At 32.4% G+C, this 16,829-nt stretch overlaps 1 protein-coding gene across 1 annotated transcript; it reads left to right on the top strand.

Moving 5' to 3' along the window:
* The first annotated feature begins 6,560 nt into the window (after nt 1-6,560).
* On the top strand, nt 6,561-8,498 carry LOC128209991 (tumor necrosis factor receptor superfamily member 16-like). The gene is made up of 3 exons (XM_052914276.1): nt 6,561-6,833; nt 6,934-7,357; nt 7,705-8,498. The coding sequence occupies exons 1-3, from the start codon at nt 6,747-6,749 to the stop codon at nt 7,875-7,877; spliced, it is 684 nt and encodes a 227-aa protein (XP_052770236.1). The 5' UTR covers nt 6,561-6,746; the 3' UTR covers nt 7,878-8,498.
* Nucleotides 8,499-16,829: the final 8,331 nt, after the last annotated feature.

The raw sequence follows: 16,829 nt of genomic DNA, 5'->3' as shown, positions 1-16,829 counted from the left end.
ATGTTTTAAACGCAAATTAACTCCCTTACAATAGCAGGATTTCGTATAATTGTACTTGTACATCCATTGTGCGTATTTCTTTAAATTTCTTTATTCGTCTATTACAGAAGGGTTTTCTGCAAAAATAGACGTCTTTTAAACAGTTTTGCTTAGAATGAGTGTTTCGGCCGTAGATTTCAGCTTTATTTAAGAGAAACGAATGAAATCGACAAAACAAGGCAAGGCAATGGTATGCAGGTAAATTGTACACGGTTTATGGCGTTATTATGCAAATTTATGAGCTTCCCTTTGTACTTAAAACAAGACAAAATATTAGATTCAATAAATGAAAATAATACCGAAGTTTCATTTAAACTATGTCGCATGTACTTATTTGTCCTGTATTTAATATTGATTTCATAAATAATGCTTCAATGCATAATTGTGATGCCTACAATATCCCGCCTTAATGACTTTAGATCTTTTTTTAGCTTCCTTTTATAACCAATACGAGTATTCCAGTTGTTTTTCAAGTCAATCTATAGTACATTGGTAACGTGGACTTTTGCAAGTGCGTGTTATTTCCAACCGAATAATTTGCATTTATGCTATGTTTCATAAGTACTATTTCAAGCTTATTTACTCTGCTACTAAGAATAATCGTTATATTTACAAAGTGGAGTTCAAGGGGGAAGTTTTGATGATCCGGCGCGCATTCCCGTGATAGTGTATGTCAAAATCTTGGAAAAAACACTAACGTAAATGAGGACGACTCATACCACTCTTATAGCAATTAAACCATGTATAATTCAATTATTGGTGAGGGGTCACATGCCACAAGTTGTGCCTTAAAATGGCGAACACTTAAGCCCGGACTGCCCATGAAATCGATATTATCTTTCATTCTTTTACATTCAAATTGTGTTTTCTTATTGAAGGACGGCATTCAGATCGGATTTCAATATTTAAGGTAGTTTTGAATGGTGGGAATGTTGAAAAGATAAGAATCACAGCTTATCAAGGACTCTACTGCGGCAAGGTAATGCAACAATATGAAACTATTGGTATTGGGGTGGATTTATTACTCACAAATGAACCTGTCAATATTTGTTCATAGATTTATAAACTTATTTTAATATATCGTGACATTCGCTGAATAAAATTATCGAACTATAAAAAGAATATGACCATAAGGTCAAGCAAAATCAAACACCTAAAAGGAACATTGCTGAATTCATGTCCAATTCTGAATTAACCTAGCCTCAATTAAAACCATTGGATGCAAATGTTTAATTTATGACTGATTCATGCATTCATTTCGTATAAACGCTCTGTTAAAAAACACAGTCAAAATTTTTGCTTTTACTAAACGTTGGCCTTGTTCGAGAAAAAGTAATATAGTGTAATGTGAAATATTATAAGCAGTAGTTCGTTGTTTTTGCACTTTTATCAAAGTTAACACAGACTAGTCTAGAAACGGGTATCATTGTTCATTTCTCAGCTTAACAATAACGAATATCTAAGTGGTTTGCATGACTCGCTACAACGATACCGTTTAGATCACCCTAAGAAACTAGATACTTTCCATTGTCTGATTTTAAGATAACACAATATTTTGAGTAAAGAGTGCATACAGGTGTATTATGTCCTGGACAAGCGCGGTACTCACGATTTACCAAAATGAAAGTAAATACCCAGACTAATGATCTGAAACTAACTTTTATATAGCAATATAAGAAAAACGTTGCTTACAACTCATTTTGACAGGTTTCACAAAGTAAGCACTATGCTTTGTCCGCTAAAATTTCACTTAGAAGGAAAGGTTGTTGATATTAATACCTTATGCTTGCTTTAATGCGATGCAAACTTCGGTGTGTTTTTTAAATCTCTCAGATCTGAAACGTTATGGATAGTGTACTAAAATTTATCTCGAAATAGTAATTTGTATGTGTCTGTGGGATAAACGGTCCAATGAGTTTGATATCATGTGTTAAGTTTAAAAGTTTTAATTTAAGTTTAATCATACGTTATTTAACTCTCTTGTATACATCAAGAATTTAGTTATACCATTGACTTACAAACAAAACGAAGAAATTGGTTGTGCTGAAAGTTATTTTAACGTTAGTTCCAGCTCTTCCTATGCACAATTGAAGCGTCAATTTCATATGTATCTAAGAATAGACGTAAATAAAAAAGGAATATCAATTCAAAACACTGATCACATACTAATGAGTATGTCAAATAGAGAATAAGTTGTCACCATATAAAAATAATACAACAAAAGAATACCTATTACGTACTGAATAGAGCGACAGTCAACAGAAACGCTTGTCTACACTTATATTCCCTCTGGATTTCAGCAATAAACACATTTTTTGTACTGAGGTACGTATGGAGCATACCGTAGATCGAGTAAGTATTGTTTTTAGTATAGCATTAACAACCTGATTAGGTTGAATAGGGAAAAATGTTTTTGGCGTGCTTTTCAAAATTAAGAGAGCTGAATGTTTTAATGCATTATTTAAATCCGTAGCAATGACTAAGTTTTAGACTTATTTAGTTATTTAATGTTGCACAGAAAGTGACGACGAAACATCAACGGATATTTCCGCACCGATTTCCATTGGTTAAATTTAGCCATCCATATTTTCTGGCTTGCATGATACTCTTAGTACACCTTTAAAATTACTCCGGAGTTTAAAAGAAGCAATCCCTATTCATTATCATGTAAAACACATGTCTATTCAGCCGAGCAATGTGTACGAAGCGTCTTAACTACTTGAACAATTTAGGGAATTATGAATAGATTGCGAAACGTAATCTCTAACAAAAAGGCCTTTTGTACGACAGTCAGGCAAATCTTTAACAAACAACACAAGGAGTGGCATATAATAAGCTACCTTATATCATGACAAAATAAAATTATAAAGGTTGAGCCCGTCACAGTTCCGTTTTCACATCTAAGGTATCGTATAGCATAAATACCACGTTGAAACAATAAACACATCCTACACAACATATTTTAGATCCCAGTCACTTACTCCAAGGTTGAATGACGAGCGCTTTATCGGGAACTTAGCTCTACCGAAAGACCCAAAAAAGTATTGAAGAATACATTCTAATCGGGCTGCTAAGGGAAACATTAAATAATGTAGATAATTACAAACGATGATGAGATGTTTTGTTAAAAGTAATAGCACTTTATCATTTGCATGCATAAAAAGTAATATTATTACTGAGCATTCATATTAATTTTTGGGGGGTAAAAGGCAACCATATTCTAGAACGTCTCTCAATAGGGTTTTAAATAATACGGATTTGTTGTTATTGCATGATCAATTATCGTCATTTTAACTAAATTATCGTCATTTAAATTGTTACCTTTCGAATAGTATTGTCGTTTATTCAGAGAATTAGGAGAATAGAACTGTGGCATCGCTCTACTTAAAAGCGTGTGACTTAGGTCGGAGCCTCGTTCTACTGGAACACGAGAATCATTGCACTAACTGAACGAACAATCAGAGTATATATGCGTATATACACATACGGACAGGCCACAAGTTCTCGAACTATCTTAAGTTCCTTTTAACATGAGTAAGCTAAGTGCACCATTTTGTTTTGAAACAAATGTGCATTATTCAGCGGGGATACAGTGGTATCAGATAACACTTACATACAAAAAATAGCCTTGCTGGTAAACAAGTAGTTATATTATACATGTATATAGCTAAGATTCTTAACTAAATGTGAAAATAACTTTACACGAACGTTTACATAAATGTTCACGAATATCACTCATGTTGACGGTAATTCGCCTTCAATATGGTAATGAGAAGAAAGGCAACTACAGATTGTTTACATGTAAAATAGTCGTAAGATTAAGCTCCCATACCTATTTCCCAAAAGTTAACCCCCTTTTAAATGACTGTCCTATAATCGTAGATATCCTTTTGCAGTATTTAATTATTGAAATTGAATAGCTCGTGAAAGTTATCCATATCCAGATTTAAATATAATACGTCATGTTAATTTGAAAAAAATGCCGTTTTTGACATTTTACCGTCTTGGAACAATCATTTTATTTTTCTAATGTTATGACAGATTTATGTACATCGTAAACACAACAACAATAATATGAATATTTCTGAATCAAACATGTTTTACGATGTATTATTTAATATGTATTGCACAGTCTTCAATCTTGTCTCATCAAGCTTCATAATACGTATATTCCGAACGGTGTGTGCAACTATAACAGGACAGTTAAAGTGCAAAAACACAAACACTCGTCTGTTATAGTTTACGTAAAGGGTCATAACTCGGCAATTATTAAATACAGAGTCGAACTCTATAAAATTAAGTAGATGTGTACATAAGTGAAATCGAATGCATAAGATAGCTTAGGCGTTCCATATTACTAATTACTACATACAATAACTTAATTAGGCACTGACCATGTCATCAGTACGCCACATGAATCTGTGTGAAATAATAATTTAGTCCTTAAAATAGCCCTCAAACTTGATATTTCTAATTTTCTTACTTTGATTTTTCGAGCAAAGACAAAAACACTCGTCTGTTATAGTTTACGTAAATGGTCATAACTCGGCAATTACTAAATACAGAGTCAAACTCTTTATAATGAAGTATTAAGTGAAATCGAATGTATGAGACAGCTTAGGCGTTCCATATCACTCATAACTACATGTAGTAACTTAATTTGGCACTGACGTTGTCGTCATTACGCCACATGAATCTGTGTGAAATAATAATTTAGTCCTTAAAATAGCCCTCAAACTTGATATTTCTAATTTTCTTACTTTGATGTATTCGAATTAACAACTTTCAAACATTATTGTTTTAAATTGCCATTTCTATTACAGCTCAAAACTGTACAAACATATTGGAATGAGATATTTTTATTTTAAAATAAACAAGACATTTAACAGTTTACATTATTTAAGACATGCTTTATTGCTCATACATATAGTGTTCAGTAGAAAAGAGAAATTAAAGCAACATCTAAGTTATGTTAAATAATTTAAAACATTTTTCCAGGATTGTAAATTGTTGAGAGGCTTTATACAATTTTCTAAATAAAGCTAGCAAATAAACAAACTTAAGCGTTTAAAGCTTTTCAATATATATATCATTGAATCCGGTCTGTATTAAAAATCGACCTCAGAGCTTGCGCAAAAGCCGGTAACGTGTATTTTGCTTATCTAAAATAATCAACTTGTGAGAAATGTGTGTTAGAAAAAGAATTTTTGTCCTTTCCAACAAAGCCCAGGCGACTTTGTTTACTGACTTCATGAAGCGTAGTAGTTATATGTATCACTGTTTACGTCATCCTCGAAAAGTCGCTTTTTGAAGATTTTTATTTTTATGTTTAATTAAATGTCTTGCATACTCATATATTTCAATTTGCTTTTTTTGAATGATAGTATACACTTTAATAAGCCATACATGAAAAATAAATAAAAAGTGGCATGTTGTTGCTCGTGACTCGTCTAGTGCCAGGCGGGATTTTCAAGCATGGCTGAATTGACTGGAAATGCCTATCCGTTGTGCTCGAAAACGTATTCTCCTAACTCATCGAACACGTTGAAGATCCAATAACAGGTATTATGAAAAATCCGTGATTTTGGTTATAAATGAAGCTTATATGATATGCTAAATATAATAAGATGGACAATTTAGCATATAGAAAACACCAGATGCTTTGGTGTCGTATATTGGGTATATTACTGACCTCCAGTTATTTTTTAAATAAAACCACATAAATGGGTAATCTTAAATAAAGCTACATATTGTCAAAACGTCAGGGCGCATAATGCAAGCTTATCTATAAGGAAAAGGTTTATAATTAAAGAAGATCACATGTTAAAACAAGGGTAATACAATCAGTATACAATAATAAACTTAATACTTTATCGATATTCAAAACACTCCCTCCATAAAGCTTAAAAAAAAATAAAAAGATAACGTTAATGTTTGCTATTCTGCTTGTTTGTATGTAATAAGTTCAATAAGATGAATTGAATATTTACATGTTTGTAGTCGGGCACCAGCACTGTACGTTCATTGGGTTGTTTAAACAATACCTGTTGTATAAATATAAATGATTAAACATTATTGCCAGTAATGTTTTTAGGATTTGTATTTGAATAAATGTTTTTGTATCTTAAGCAATTTATTTTGGCATGTGGTTAAACGTTATAATAACCTACATCTGCTTCTTATTGTATTGTAATTTCAGGTTCTAATAATGTAATAAAAACATGTCCCTTTCATAAGAAGTAAATTTGGGAGACCAATAGGGCAGTTTACTGTTCCTCAATGTTAAGACTGTTCGATAACAAAAGTCTCACAATGCTATAACACTTGAGTCTTTTAAAACATTCGATTTCAGATATGTTCGTGGCATTGTATTGAATGATTTATTATTAAAACTTAATTCAAAGTTTAGATTATATCACAGTCACAATTCAATAATTTGTTATAAAATAAGTTGGCAATGCATTGCTTTTTGACATTGTTCTATATCTATGAAGGCAGTTTATTTAATAAAGCTTCGATAACACAGCGGTACCCGCTGTAGTTATTGACTGAATATATATCGCCAGTGCATGTTTACCATAAACTATTGAATGGATCTTACGCGTACTCAACCTTCGGTTTTCAGTGTTTAAATCCATAAAGCATAAAAAATTGCGTGCTTTTTATGAAATAAAGTAAACGCGTGGGAATGCATTTACATTCAAACCATGAAAATCTGTACAGTTCTGGACCATTGTATTGTTTTCGTTTGGATATATTTGATAAACATACAAAGTGTGGTGGGAGTTTTGCCTGTAAGTATTATGATTTGTTTTCTATAGCACAAGTGTGTACATTAATGTAATAATTATTCTAATTGAAATATAAACACTTTTTCAACTTTCAATGTTTCAGTACTCAATCAGTCAAAAAACATCCGGTTATCGTTCGAAAGGCTGTCCTGCAGGAAAATATTATGATGAGGAGACTTACGAAAGGGGTAAATGTAGGAAATGTGTTGTATGCCCTAAAGGCTACACAGAGTTTTCGTCATGTTCCACGACGACGAACAGGTCTTGTAAACCATGTAAAATTGGGACTACTTTCAGTGACAATCGCGGAGGAATTTGCCGGAACTGCACTGATTGTGAACGAGGTCAGTTTGTCAGAAGACAGTGTTTGCCATATAGGGATGCAAGGTGTAAAAACTGTCCTAATGGAACGTATTCCTTAGACGGGAAAGGTTTTGGGTGTAAATACTGCTCGGTTTGCAAAGAACATGAAGAAGAAGTGTCGCCTTGCACATCACTTCAGAATCGAGAATGTAGTTTGAAAGAAGGTACGCATGGTTCGAAATAGACATAACTTTACTAAATAATAAATAATCTTAATTCATGCGCTACGTTTACTACATAAATAAATATTTCGATACGATATAAAACAAACAGTGTGATAAAGGGAAGAAGATATCGATAGAAAAACAAATAATATACGTTCGTATTAAAAGTGTTCCAATTCATGAAACTCGTTTTGTTAAATGAACTTGTAGATAAGAAGTGGTTGACATTGTTAATCTTAGCTACATAACATAATGCAAGTTCACGCACTACCATTATAATAAAGGTTCTAAATTTCAATGCTGTAAGTTTAATCGAATGACGAGACTGGCTATAATTTTCATTTCAGATTACACATTGGGCAACACAAACCATTGGAATACTGGGCCAGAATATAACAAGGATTTCAGTTTTTCCACACGGCTCGTCCTCCTCTCTCTTCTAATAGTTATTTCTTGCTCTTTCTTTATTTTCTTGTTTGCAACTATTTTACAAACAATCAGCTCAAAGTTCCTACGCTAATGACTTTCTTGATTCAACATTCGTAATAATACATTTATACCCTTATATCCTTATTGTATAAAAGAATAAGAAACACAAACTACTGGAATGCGAAATACAAAATACTCAAAACTATATTTCTTTTTTATATTATATTTACATTAAAAATTATTACTCATCAAAAATGCTTTGCTGGCGCATAGGGACTGAATTTCTTATTTTAAGATTGCTGCTGTCATTGTTTCGTACCACAATCGGAACCTTTATTTAAAAACTATACTTGTATTGTTATTTAAAGCACTTTTACATGTTTTTTACGCGAGTAACTTCAAAACTAATTTCCCCTAGAAGTTGATGTTTTGTAAGAGAACAAGTAGACAATTATCTTCAATTTAGATATTCTTGAAAATCAGTAAACTTTTATGATCTTATCTGAAAATGTTTCAAAGAGTGCCAATCTTTGCCACTCATGTTCCATTCGTATGATTGGTATAGTATTTGATTGTTCAATACTGTTTTCATATCCTGAAAATATTGCATGGATCTATATTACGACTTCAATAAAAAGCTTATTGTGACGTGTTGATTTATTCATGCACTATTTATAAAACATTGGCAATATCGACACGGACATTACAAAAACAAATCAAACATTTTAACTTTGTTAATTATTTGCTAATATGAAATATTATATTTTATCAAATCACGGCTAAGTATGTCATTGTCTTAGGATTGGCTTTTATCCTGCATACTTTCAGTTATAACTTCCCTCTACTGAAGGTCGTAATTAAAATGAAAAGGCGTATAGACTGCTTTCCATTGATATTCTTTCCTGGCGGAGGTCGTCCTTCAAAATGAGGTTATATCATGGCACTAAGACCAATTGGCCATACAAACAAACATGTATGCAGGTCAGTGATTTCAATTGGAATTACCATTCACATATATAGATAAGCTTATTCAAACACAGTATGAAAAAAACCACAACCTTGCACTGTCCATATTACCAACAAACAACCGTTAGAATACTATATCACTAAGGAAGGTTAAAATAATCACTTATTTAAAATGTTTGAGCACGACATCAAAACTACTGTGTTATCGATGCAGATATCGCATTATGTTTAACAAGTCGATGTCATCATTGCTACATTGCCTGGAAATCAAACCTGTTATCATAATATCCAACATTTCTGGGTACCAGCGTGTTTAATGATGACTTAAACACATCTACATATAACATCAACAATACACATTACGTAAAGGGAGCATACATCTTAGCTTTGTTATCATTTGTTTCATCATGACAGGCGATGTTTCCAAAATTGTTTGGTCTTTAATAGAATGAGAACCACCAAATAACGACTGCCAACATTTCAGCATTTGAAAATAGAACAGTTCATTTGACGTCGATGTTGTGGTGCTGTTCATTGTGTGAACCATAAACTAAAATGTAATGTCATGCACGGGACAAATTAAAATAAAGAAACAGTTTGTTGTGTTTCGTTTGAGTTTAAATGCAATATTTAAATACTTCGAAATATGACATTAAAAAATCGCCGGACACATTTAAGAAGGAAATTCATTTTTGTGGCCTTACAAATTTATTTTTTGAATACGAATTGGCATTTAACAACAAAATTTTACAATATAAACGGGTAATATTAAATTTTGAAATTAAAGTAAACCTCTTCATAACCATTAAAGACATTTATTCTAATTATGTATACAATATGAAGTCATGGTTTTGCAAGTATTCAAGACATGTCATTGAATGTCCCTAATTATCTGAAGACGATCGTCTCAGGAGTGTCAAGTGTTTGTAATAGCTATTTCTAGCATGTCTAATAAAAGAACAAAGACACGGACTCTCTTGCAAATAATGATTTAAGATTGATTGCCGCGTTAGGTTTCGTCAGATATCTTAAATCGACACATTTGGTAAACTACAAAACTTTTTTGTATCGTAATTGCCAGTTTCAATGTTCGGCAATACCTTGTGATACTTTTTAAACGTAACTTGTATATAGTTCAGCACTCTAACTATGCAAATAACATAAAACCAAAGATATAAAGGCTGTAAGGATGTTGCAGATGTCGGCAAAATATAATTGTTACGATATAATGTTTGTATGAAAAACTTCAGAAACAAGCTCGTTGGTCGAAAGTTAAAACATTAAGCCCGTTAAATGGTACAGGGTAATCGCCAAATACATACAACACATAAACGAGCAATCGCAAACCAGAAACATGGAACAACAGCAAAAAAACTCCTGTTTTTGTAGCTTTGTTATATGATACCTAGTAGTATAGTATGTTAGGTTAATTGACTACAAAAGAAAAAATAAACACAAAATTATACGTCGCAAACCAGGATACGATAGACAATTATGGACTGAGTTTCAGCTTGTTATTTATGACATTATTTATTACTATCAATACTTTTTAGCATAGGAAGCCAGCTAACTTTGTGAACTGTGTGAGTTTCGTACCGATGCGCTGGTACCTAACGTTCTTAATAAAGTACCATGACATAGTTTAGGGTATAACTTTCCCCTCTCATGATTTAACGAGTCTTAGGCTTGCCTTCAAATTCACATTTTTTGTTGCAATCATTTGATCTTTTTAAAATTATTTGTATTTTAATTCGCACTATGTTAAACTACAAAACACCATACATTTAAATACTTGCTATCGGTTAGTGCATTAATCTTTGACAAGTTTCTATCTAAGTATTATTAAAATCTGAATGATTTGTGTAATACAGTCGAACCTCGTTATGTCGACTTTTTCGGAACCTAGTGAAAAAATCGAGATAACGAAAAGTCGACTCATCCGAATTACAAAACATATCACCAATCCCAACACGTTTGAGTTGGATTGTACGATGTTTACATCCACAATTGAACGGTCTTGTTAAATATTTTCGTCGTGATAACAGCAAACTTATTATTGAAAAATAAAGTGAAACAAAAGAAGAATTATATGTGTCAAATTTATTTCTTTTACGTTTATGGATCATACAAAACACATATAAAACCACAATTGCATACATTTGTACATTGTAAGATTTTATACCGTGTCCTTCTCTGAATTGGTCGACCAGAGCAGTGGAACTAACATTTGAAGTTATTCTTTCTGTTCCCATTCGGGATTGATATCAATCAATAAAATGTTCATGTTTTATACAATACCAAAGAGCTTGAGCAATAAATGTCTTTTTTAATTAAATACATAAACAGACAACTTTAATTATTCGCACTTACAAATTATATTTTTGTATACCCGAAATATGACAGTTTGTTATATTGACACGCACGGTATTTTGCGACATGCCGCAAACCGTCATGAATATTTTCACACCTACGTCTCGATCTACAGTTTGACATAAAGAACATAAGAAATGTGTGAAATTTGACCACAGGGACTGAAAAACGAGGTCGATATAGCGAAAAAGTCGAGATAAAAAAATCGACACAAAATCGTTTTTTTATATAAAATAAGAAGGAATAAATTCGGGACCGGAAAAAAAATCGACATAACCGGAAAGTCGACTTATCCGACGTCGACATAGCGAGGTTCGACTGTACTGTTCAATTGTCTGGTTTAATTTTGTGTTGTTTTCAGTCGAGTCGAAGCTATGCTATGTTAGTTTAAACATTATATATTTTACAAAGACTGTGAAGATAGTTATGATTACTTATACTAAGTCACTCTCGGTGTTGCGGGAGAGTGTTGTCTTGTGTTGTGTGGGAAGTTGGAATACCTGAAGAAAACCTTCTTGTCCAGCTTTGCGACCATTAGCCGAACTCACGTGCGCCCAGACCGGGAATCGAACCCAGGTCACCTGGGTGAGAAGCGCGTCCAACCAGTTTGGCTATGTTTATGTATTACACTTTTATTAAATGTGTATCATTATTTTTGTACAGAAAAGGGTTGTGTATAAACAAATATTTTCAAATATAAAATAATTGTTTTTTTAAGCTATGTACAATTGCAATGAAGCTGTAGCAATGCACTGCGAAATAAAAACTAATTAATGTCTAAAAGTATTAGAATGTAAATATAAGCATTTTATGATTTCTTAAGTTTCTTAATATGTAAATGTGTATAAACTGTATTTGACCGAGTACATCTGTATTCCTTTGATTACGCAAAGGTATCAGTATGCCCTGGGATTTTTAAAAGAAATAAAGACAGGTCACACTGCGTAATTGTCTTTATATGAGGAAGTCATTCTGAACGGAAATTTAAACCTGTTCAATTGCTAACTTGTAAATCAATACACGGATGTATATAATTGTCCGTAGTAAATGGCGCGCTTTTAGGTTCTACCATAAATAAACGTCTTGGCAGCCGAATGAAAGATAAGACGTTGGTATGTGATAATATCTACAGACATAGAGCTCATCCTTATAACGATTTAAAACAAGGAGTTGATTATTTGGATTAATAAATATCCATAACAAGCCCGGTAAGTTTCTTTATTTTAATTTAATTTATTATATACTTTTTTGGTATTGGATTTCGTTTTGATAAATCAGCGATTGTATCAATATTATTAAATTTATCAATACAAGTTGTCCATGTTGAGTGAATGTCAGTGTAATTGTTGTTATACAAGAAAACAGTTTTATATTTTCAATTATTTTTGTTTAAACTAGTGTCTCTAAACAGGCTTGGTAGTTGAGTGTTTGACTTCTTGCCTCGTCCCTAAAGTTATCATTATAAAATTAAATGAAATATCCCTTCAGGTGTTCCGATTCCTCTTGCAGAAATCATGTCTGGAATGAAAGACGTCATCAGAAATGCTGATACGGCAGAGGATATGCTGCAGGATGTCAATTACTGCTCGTCACAAGCTATCGAGAGATACAAAATTGAAAAGGATATGGCCGCCTTCATCAAGAAGGAATTCGACAAAAAGTAAAAACCAACATGGCACGCATATTGTCAGCCGCTGCTTTGGGAGCTATGTGACCCATGAAACGAAACATTTTATTTACTTTTGTCTAGGAGATATTGAAGTTTTGTTGTCTAAATCCGGCTAAAGATAGCATACGAGTACATCATTATCCCATTACTCATTTTATCAGGGTGTAATGGATCAATAGTGATGCATATATCTAAAATAAATTGTATAGCCATCGAGCTAGTCTGAAGGTATGTTTTAACCGTATGCAGATATTATCGCTACCTAATGACCAATGTTACTGAAATGATTAACTGTGATGTGAAACCATGAAAACTATTCGTTGTTATTAGTTAAATTTGTAGCTAACGAACATTCATAAACTGATCATTATTTATTTAATTGCATACTTGTTGTCCATAGTTTTTAAATAAATATGTTGTTACTTTTATAAAACTTACAACTATGATGATCTGTGTTTTAATACAGGCATTATTATTTGGTACGTGGATAAAAAAGCAAAGGCAAGAGCGACATTTGGCAAGAAACCCATACGGCAACAGATATGTTTGATAGCAAAATAATATATTTTATCCATCTAACTTGAGTGCCAGGTACCCATTAACAGAGGCGTACACAGGTGTGGGCGATAGTAAACAACAAATTGGATTTCAACCAAGCTCAAATTTAAACAGTTGGTTTATGTTTGGCTGTTGGAATTTACCCTGTAAAGGTCATTGTTTTAAAACAACCCTTGTCGGCATACGCCTCTATTATTAAACCCTCATAGTTCACAGTCGTTTGATAGGAATGCACTCTTGTTTTGGTGTCATATGACCCGTACAATATTAAGTGATATTTGATCCAAAAGTATCAATTTTATTCTTAAGATTTCACAAAGGGATTACTCCAACCAATGATCAAATAACATAAAGATTTTTTTTTTAATTACTGCACATTAAAATTGTCAAAACAGCCTAAGGTTAAACATCTCCGATAGTTGGCGAATATTGATGGGTACGAAACATATAACAAGAACATACTTAAACGAACAGATGCAACAAAAACCTACAGACTACATGCATATAAAGATCCAATCTTACAACGACAAGAATTCTCACCTAAACATGGGTCTAGTTGAAGAAATTTGTTAAACTTTCCGAAGGTATATTAAATCACAATACAATCATCGGGTCCACGAGTAAGCACTGTGTACAATTAGAAGGGAAAGAATGAACTCACGAATGGGAAAATTATATCCCTTCAAATGACGGTAATATATACAAATTGTTTCGATAATTCAAAACTAGGTTTAAATTTGTGACATCAAAAATTCTATTTGATAATGTATACGGTCATAATGCTAAGGTTGTCTTATTAATAATTTGCGGGTGTAGGAATCCTACAGAGATTGTTCATTCAACGGGATTTAAACAAACAAAATAAAGGCTTATAACAAATCGTAAATATATGTATGATATATATCCTATATACTCAAAGTATGGTTCAGAAATCAATTTATTCCGATGTGAATATTATGTTGATGTTACAAGCATCGCTTGTGTGAACGGTAAAACCGATTAGTACCATGATTGAGATTACATTTTACCTTTTATTTAAGAAATGTTCTTCATTTCAGCAATAATTATTTATATCAGTAACGCATGTTGACACTTATAAAATAAAATATCACTATGCACTGTATTTTTGTGTTATATTTTTGTTTATTATATCCTAGCTTATTTTAATTAAAAGATAGATCCCTTGAATGTATTTTATTAGTTAAACAAGATAATATTGTAGTTTAAACATTTTAAGCTAAAATACTCGATTATACAGTTTAAAATTTATGTCATCTTTAATATTATTTGTGATCAAATTTTATTGAAATTTTAAAGACCTGCATAGTACTATATCAACATTAATGACGCAAGGTCATTGGTCCCGGACTTGTCACTTGTTGACCCCATATTTTTCCAAATTTTGGTCACCAAATTTATATCGTACCCAAATGACGTCCTCTTTCCGATTCCATTGAATATTCTGAAGAATGAATTAAAACTTTTAAGCATGTAAACAGGTTGTCGACGTGATATATACGATACGGGGTTAGTTGGTGACCAGCTTTTAGCGACAAACGAGGTGGTATTTGCCAGAACTGCATTATGTGTGAAAGATATCAGTTTGTAAGTAGACAATGTTTGCCTAATATGGATAAAATGCGTTCGACGGGAAAGGGTTTGAGTTTAAATACTGTTTGTATAGAACTTGAAGAAGAAGTATCGTCTTATATCCAGTGCAGGTCTAAAAGACGTACGTATAGTTAAAAAATGGAGTGACGTGTTCTGAAAACAGTATAAAAATAATTTTGAATGTTTATGAAATCTTCGTTATTTTCAAGGGAAGGTCCGTATCTATACTGCAACGCGTTCTGTGATAGACATGTTTTTACTGTTGCTTATCTGTATATACCAACACTAATACGGATAGAAAAAAGTATATAAAAATTAATATAGTATTGTTTTAATTTTATTATTTTGGTTACCACTGTTCTCAATTATATTGTTTCAGAATATTGTTTGAACACGATCAACCCTTGGAATACCGGACAAATATACAATACTGATTTTAATTTCTCATCCTCATATCACTCCAGATAGGCTGTTCTTGCTCTTTCTTCATCTTCTTGTTTGCACATGTTATACAAACACTACACTCACAATTTCCATAAAATACGCTTCCAGTATGAATTACATGGTAATTAAGAAAACATGCATACAGAAATCAGTATAAGGATAAAACTTTCATGATTCTACTAAAAGTTAAATTATTTTTGTTTCCTACAAATTAGGAAAAATACTACGATATTTGATACGTGATATTTGTATGTATGTGCATTTTTTTTCTGAATGTGTTGGTCCGTTGCGATGGGTTGTGCAATAGAAACCAACGACGGTTTTTGATGTAAAATCTTCCTTTAATAAGATCAATATGTGGTACCAGATAATTGAATCATGTCGCTGTACAAAAGATATAAATGAAGGCCTGCCGGCTAAGGACTTTTCTAGATACGATTCAACTACAAACGTATAGTGAATTGCATGATCTTCGCTTCAATTAAACGCATATGATGGGCTAATTTAACAGCCTTTTGTCGTTCGAATTTTATTATAAACTGTAGGTATTGCAAAATCAGTTTCTTAAATCTGTGTTTTGTCGAGGTATCTTGGTACACCTGATATAGAGCTGAAACCCAGTAGCGCAACATTTAAGTACAAGAAGAAAACAGAGTATTTAGCAAAAGTGCAATAGACCCCGATTTAGCGTCGCAAACTCTAAAGTTGATAGTGGAATTGAGCGTATAAAATACTAAACTGACAAAAGCAATCCCCAAAGGAACGCCATAAGATTTTACAGGCCCTTGTCTTGTCTGTAAGAAAACTGGAACACACGCAATTATTTCAAGACATGGCGTCGAAAAATCTGATTGCAACACTTTTGTATTCAAACGATTACTTTGACATTGAAACACATTGCAAAGAACGATGGCTGAAGACCGAAAAAACGTCGAGGGGGCGAAAAAAATTCCGTTTTAAAACAAATTTAAGGTTGTCATATTGATGTGAAAAATGAAAGAATAAATAATGAATAGAATTAAGAAAACATTAAATGAATGTCTTGAATCAAAGAGAAGAGAATGAAGATGTAATTAACGTTGGTGTACATCATAAAGATTTTAAATTTTCCAACTCGCTAGTACAATCTTAAAAATTTATTGTTGACGATAAAGAACTTAAGTAACGGTAAAGTTATAAGGTGTTTGCCTATCTGGATCAGGATATCCGGTCATTTTTTTCAAAATAAGTATTTCCAATCGGTTGAATAAAAATCAATTTATCCAGATCCTAGTGCATGATTAACCTCATTTTTGTAAGATGTTCCGGTATGTCTTCTGTCCTTGAACGTGAGTGTATTGTTTTCTTGCATTGGCATTTATGTATTGAATGTGTGTTATAATATTTAACAGATACGATGCTCGATATCGCTTAGTTGGAGTTCTT

Source organism: Mya arenaria, chromosome 11 (genome assembly GCF_026914265.1).
Source record: "Mya arenaria isolate MELC-2E11 chromosome 11, ASM2691426v1".
In the NCBI taxonomy this organism is placed as follows: domain Eukaryota; kingdom Metazoa; phylum Mollusca; class Bivalvia; order Myida; family Myidae; genus Mya; species Mya arenaria.
This window is presented reverse-complemented; position numbering and strand designations above follow the sequence as displayed.

Excerpts from the sequence above, each read along its gene's own strand:
- LOC128209991 (XM_052914276.1), top strand. The coding sequence starts at position 6,747 with ATGAAAATCTGTACAGTTCTGGACCATTGTATTGTTTTCGTTTGGATA. Across the intron at positions 6,834-6,933 it reads GTGTGGTGGGAGTTTTGCCT|TACTCAATCAGTCAAAAAAC; the intron begins GTAAGTATTATG and ends TCAATGTTTCAG. Across the intron at positions 7,358-7,704 it reads AGAATGTAGTTTGAAAGAAG|ATTACACATTGGGCAACACA; the intron begins GTACGCATGGTT and ends TTTTCATTTCAG.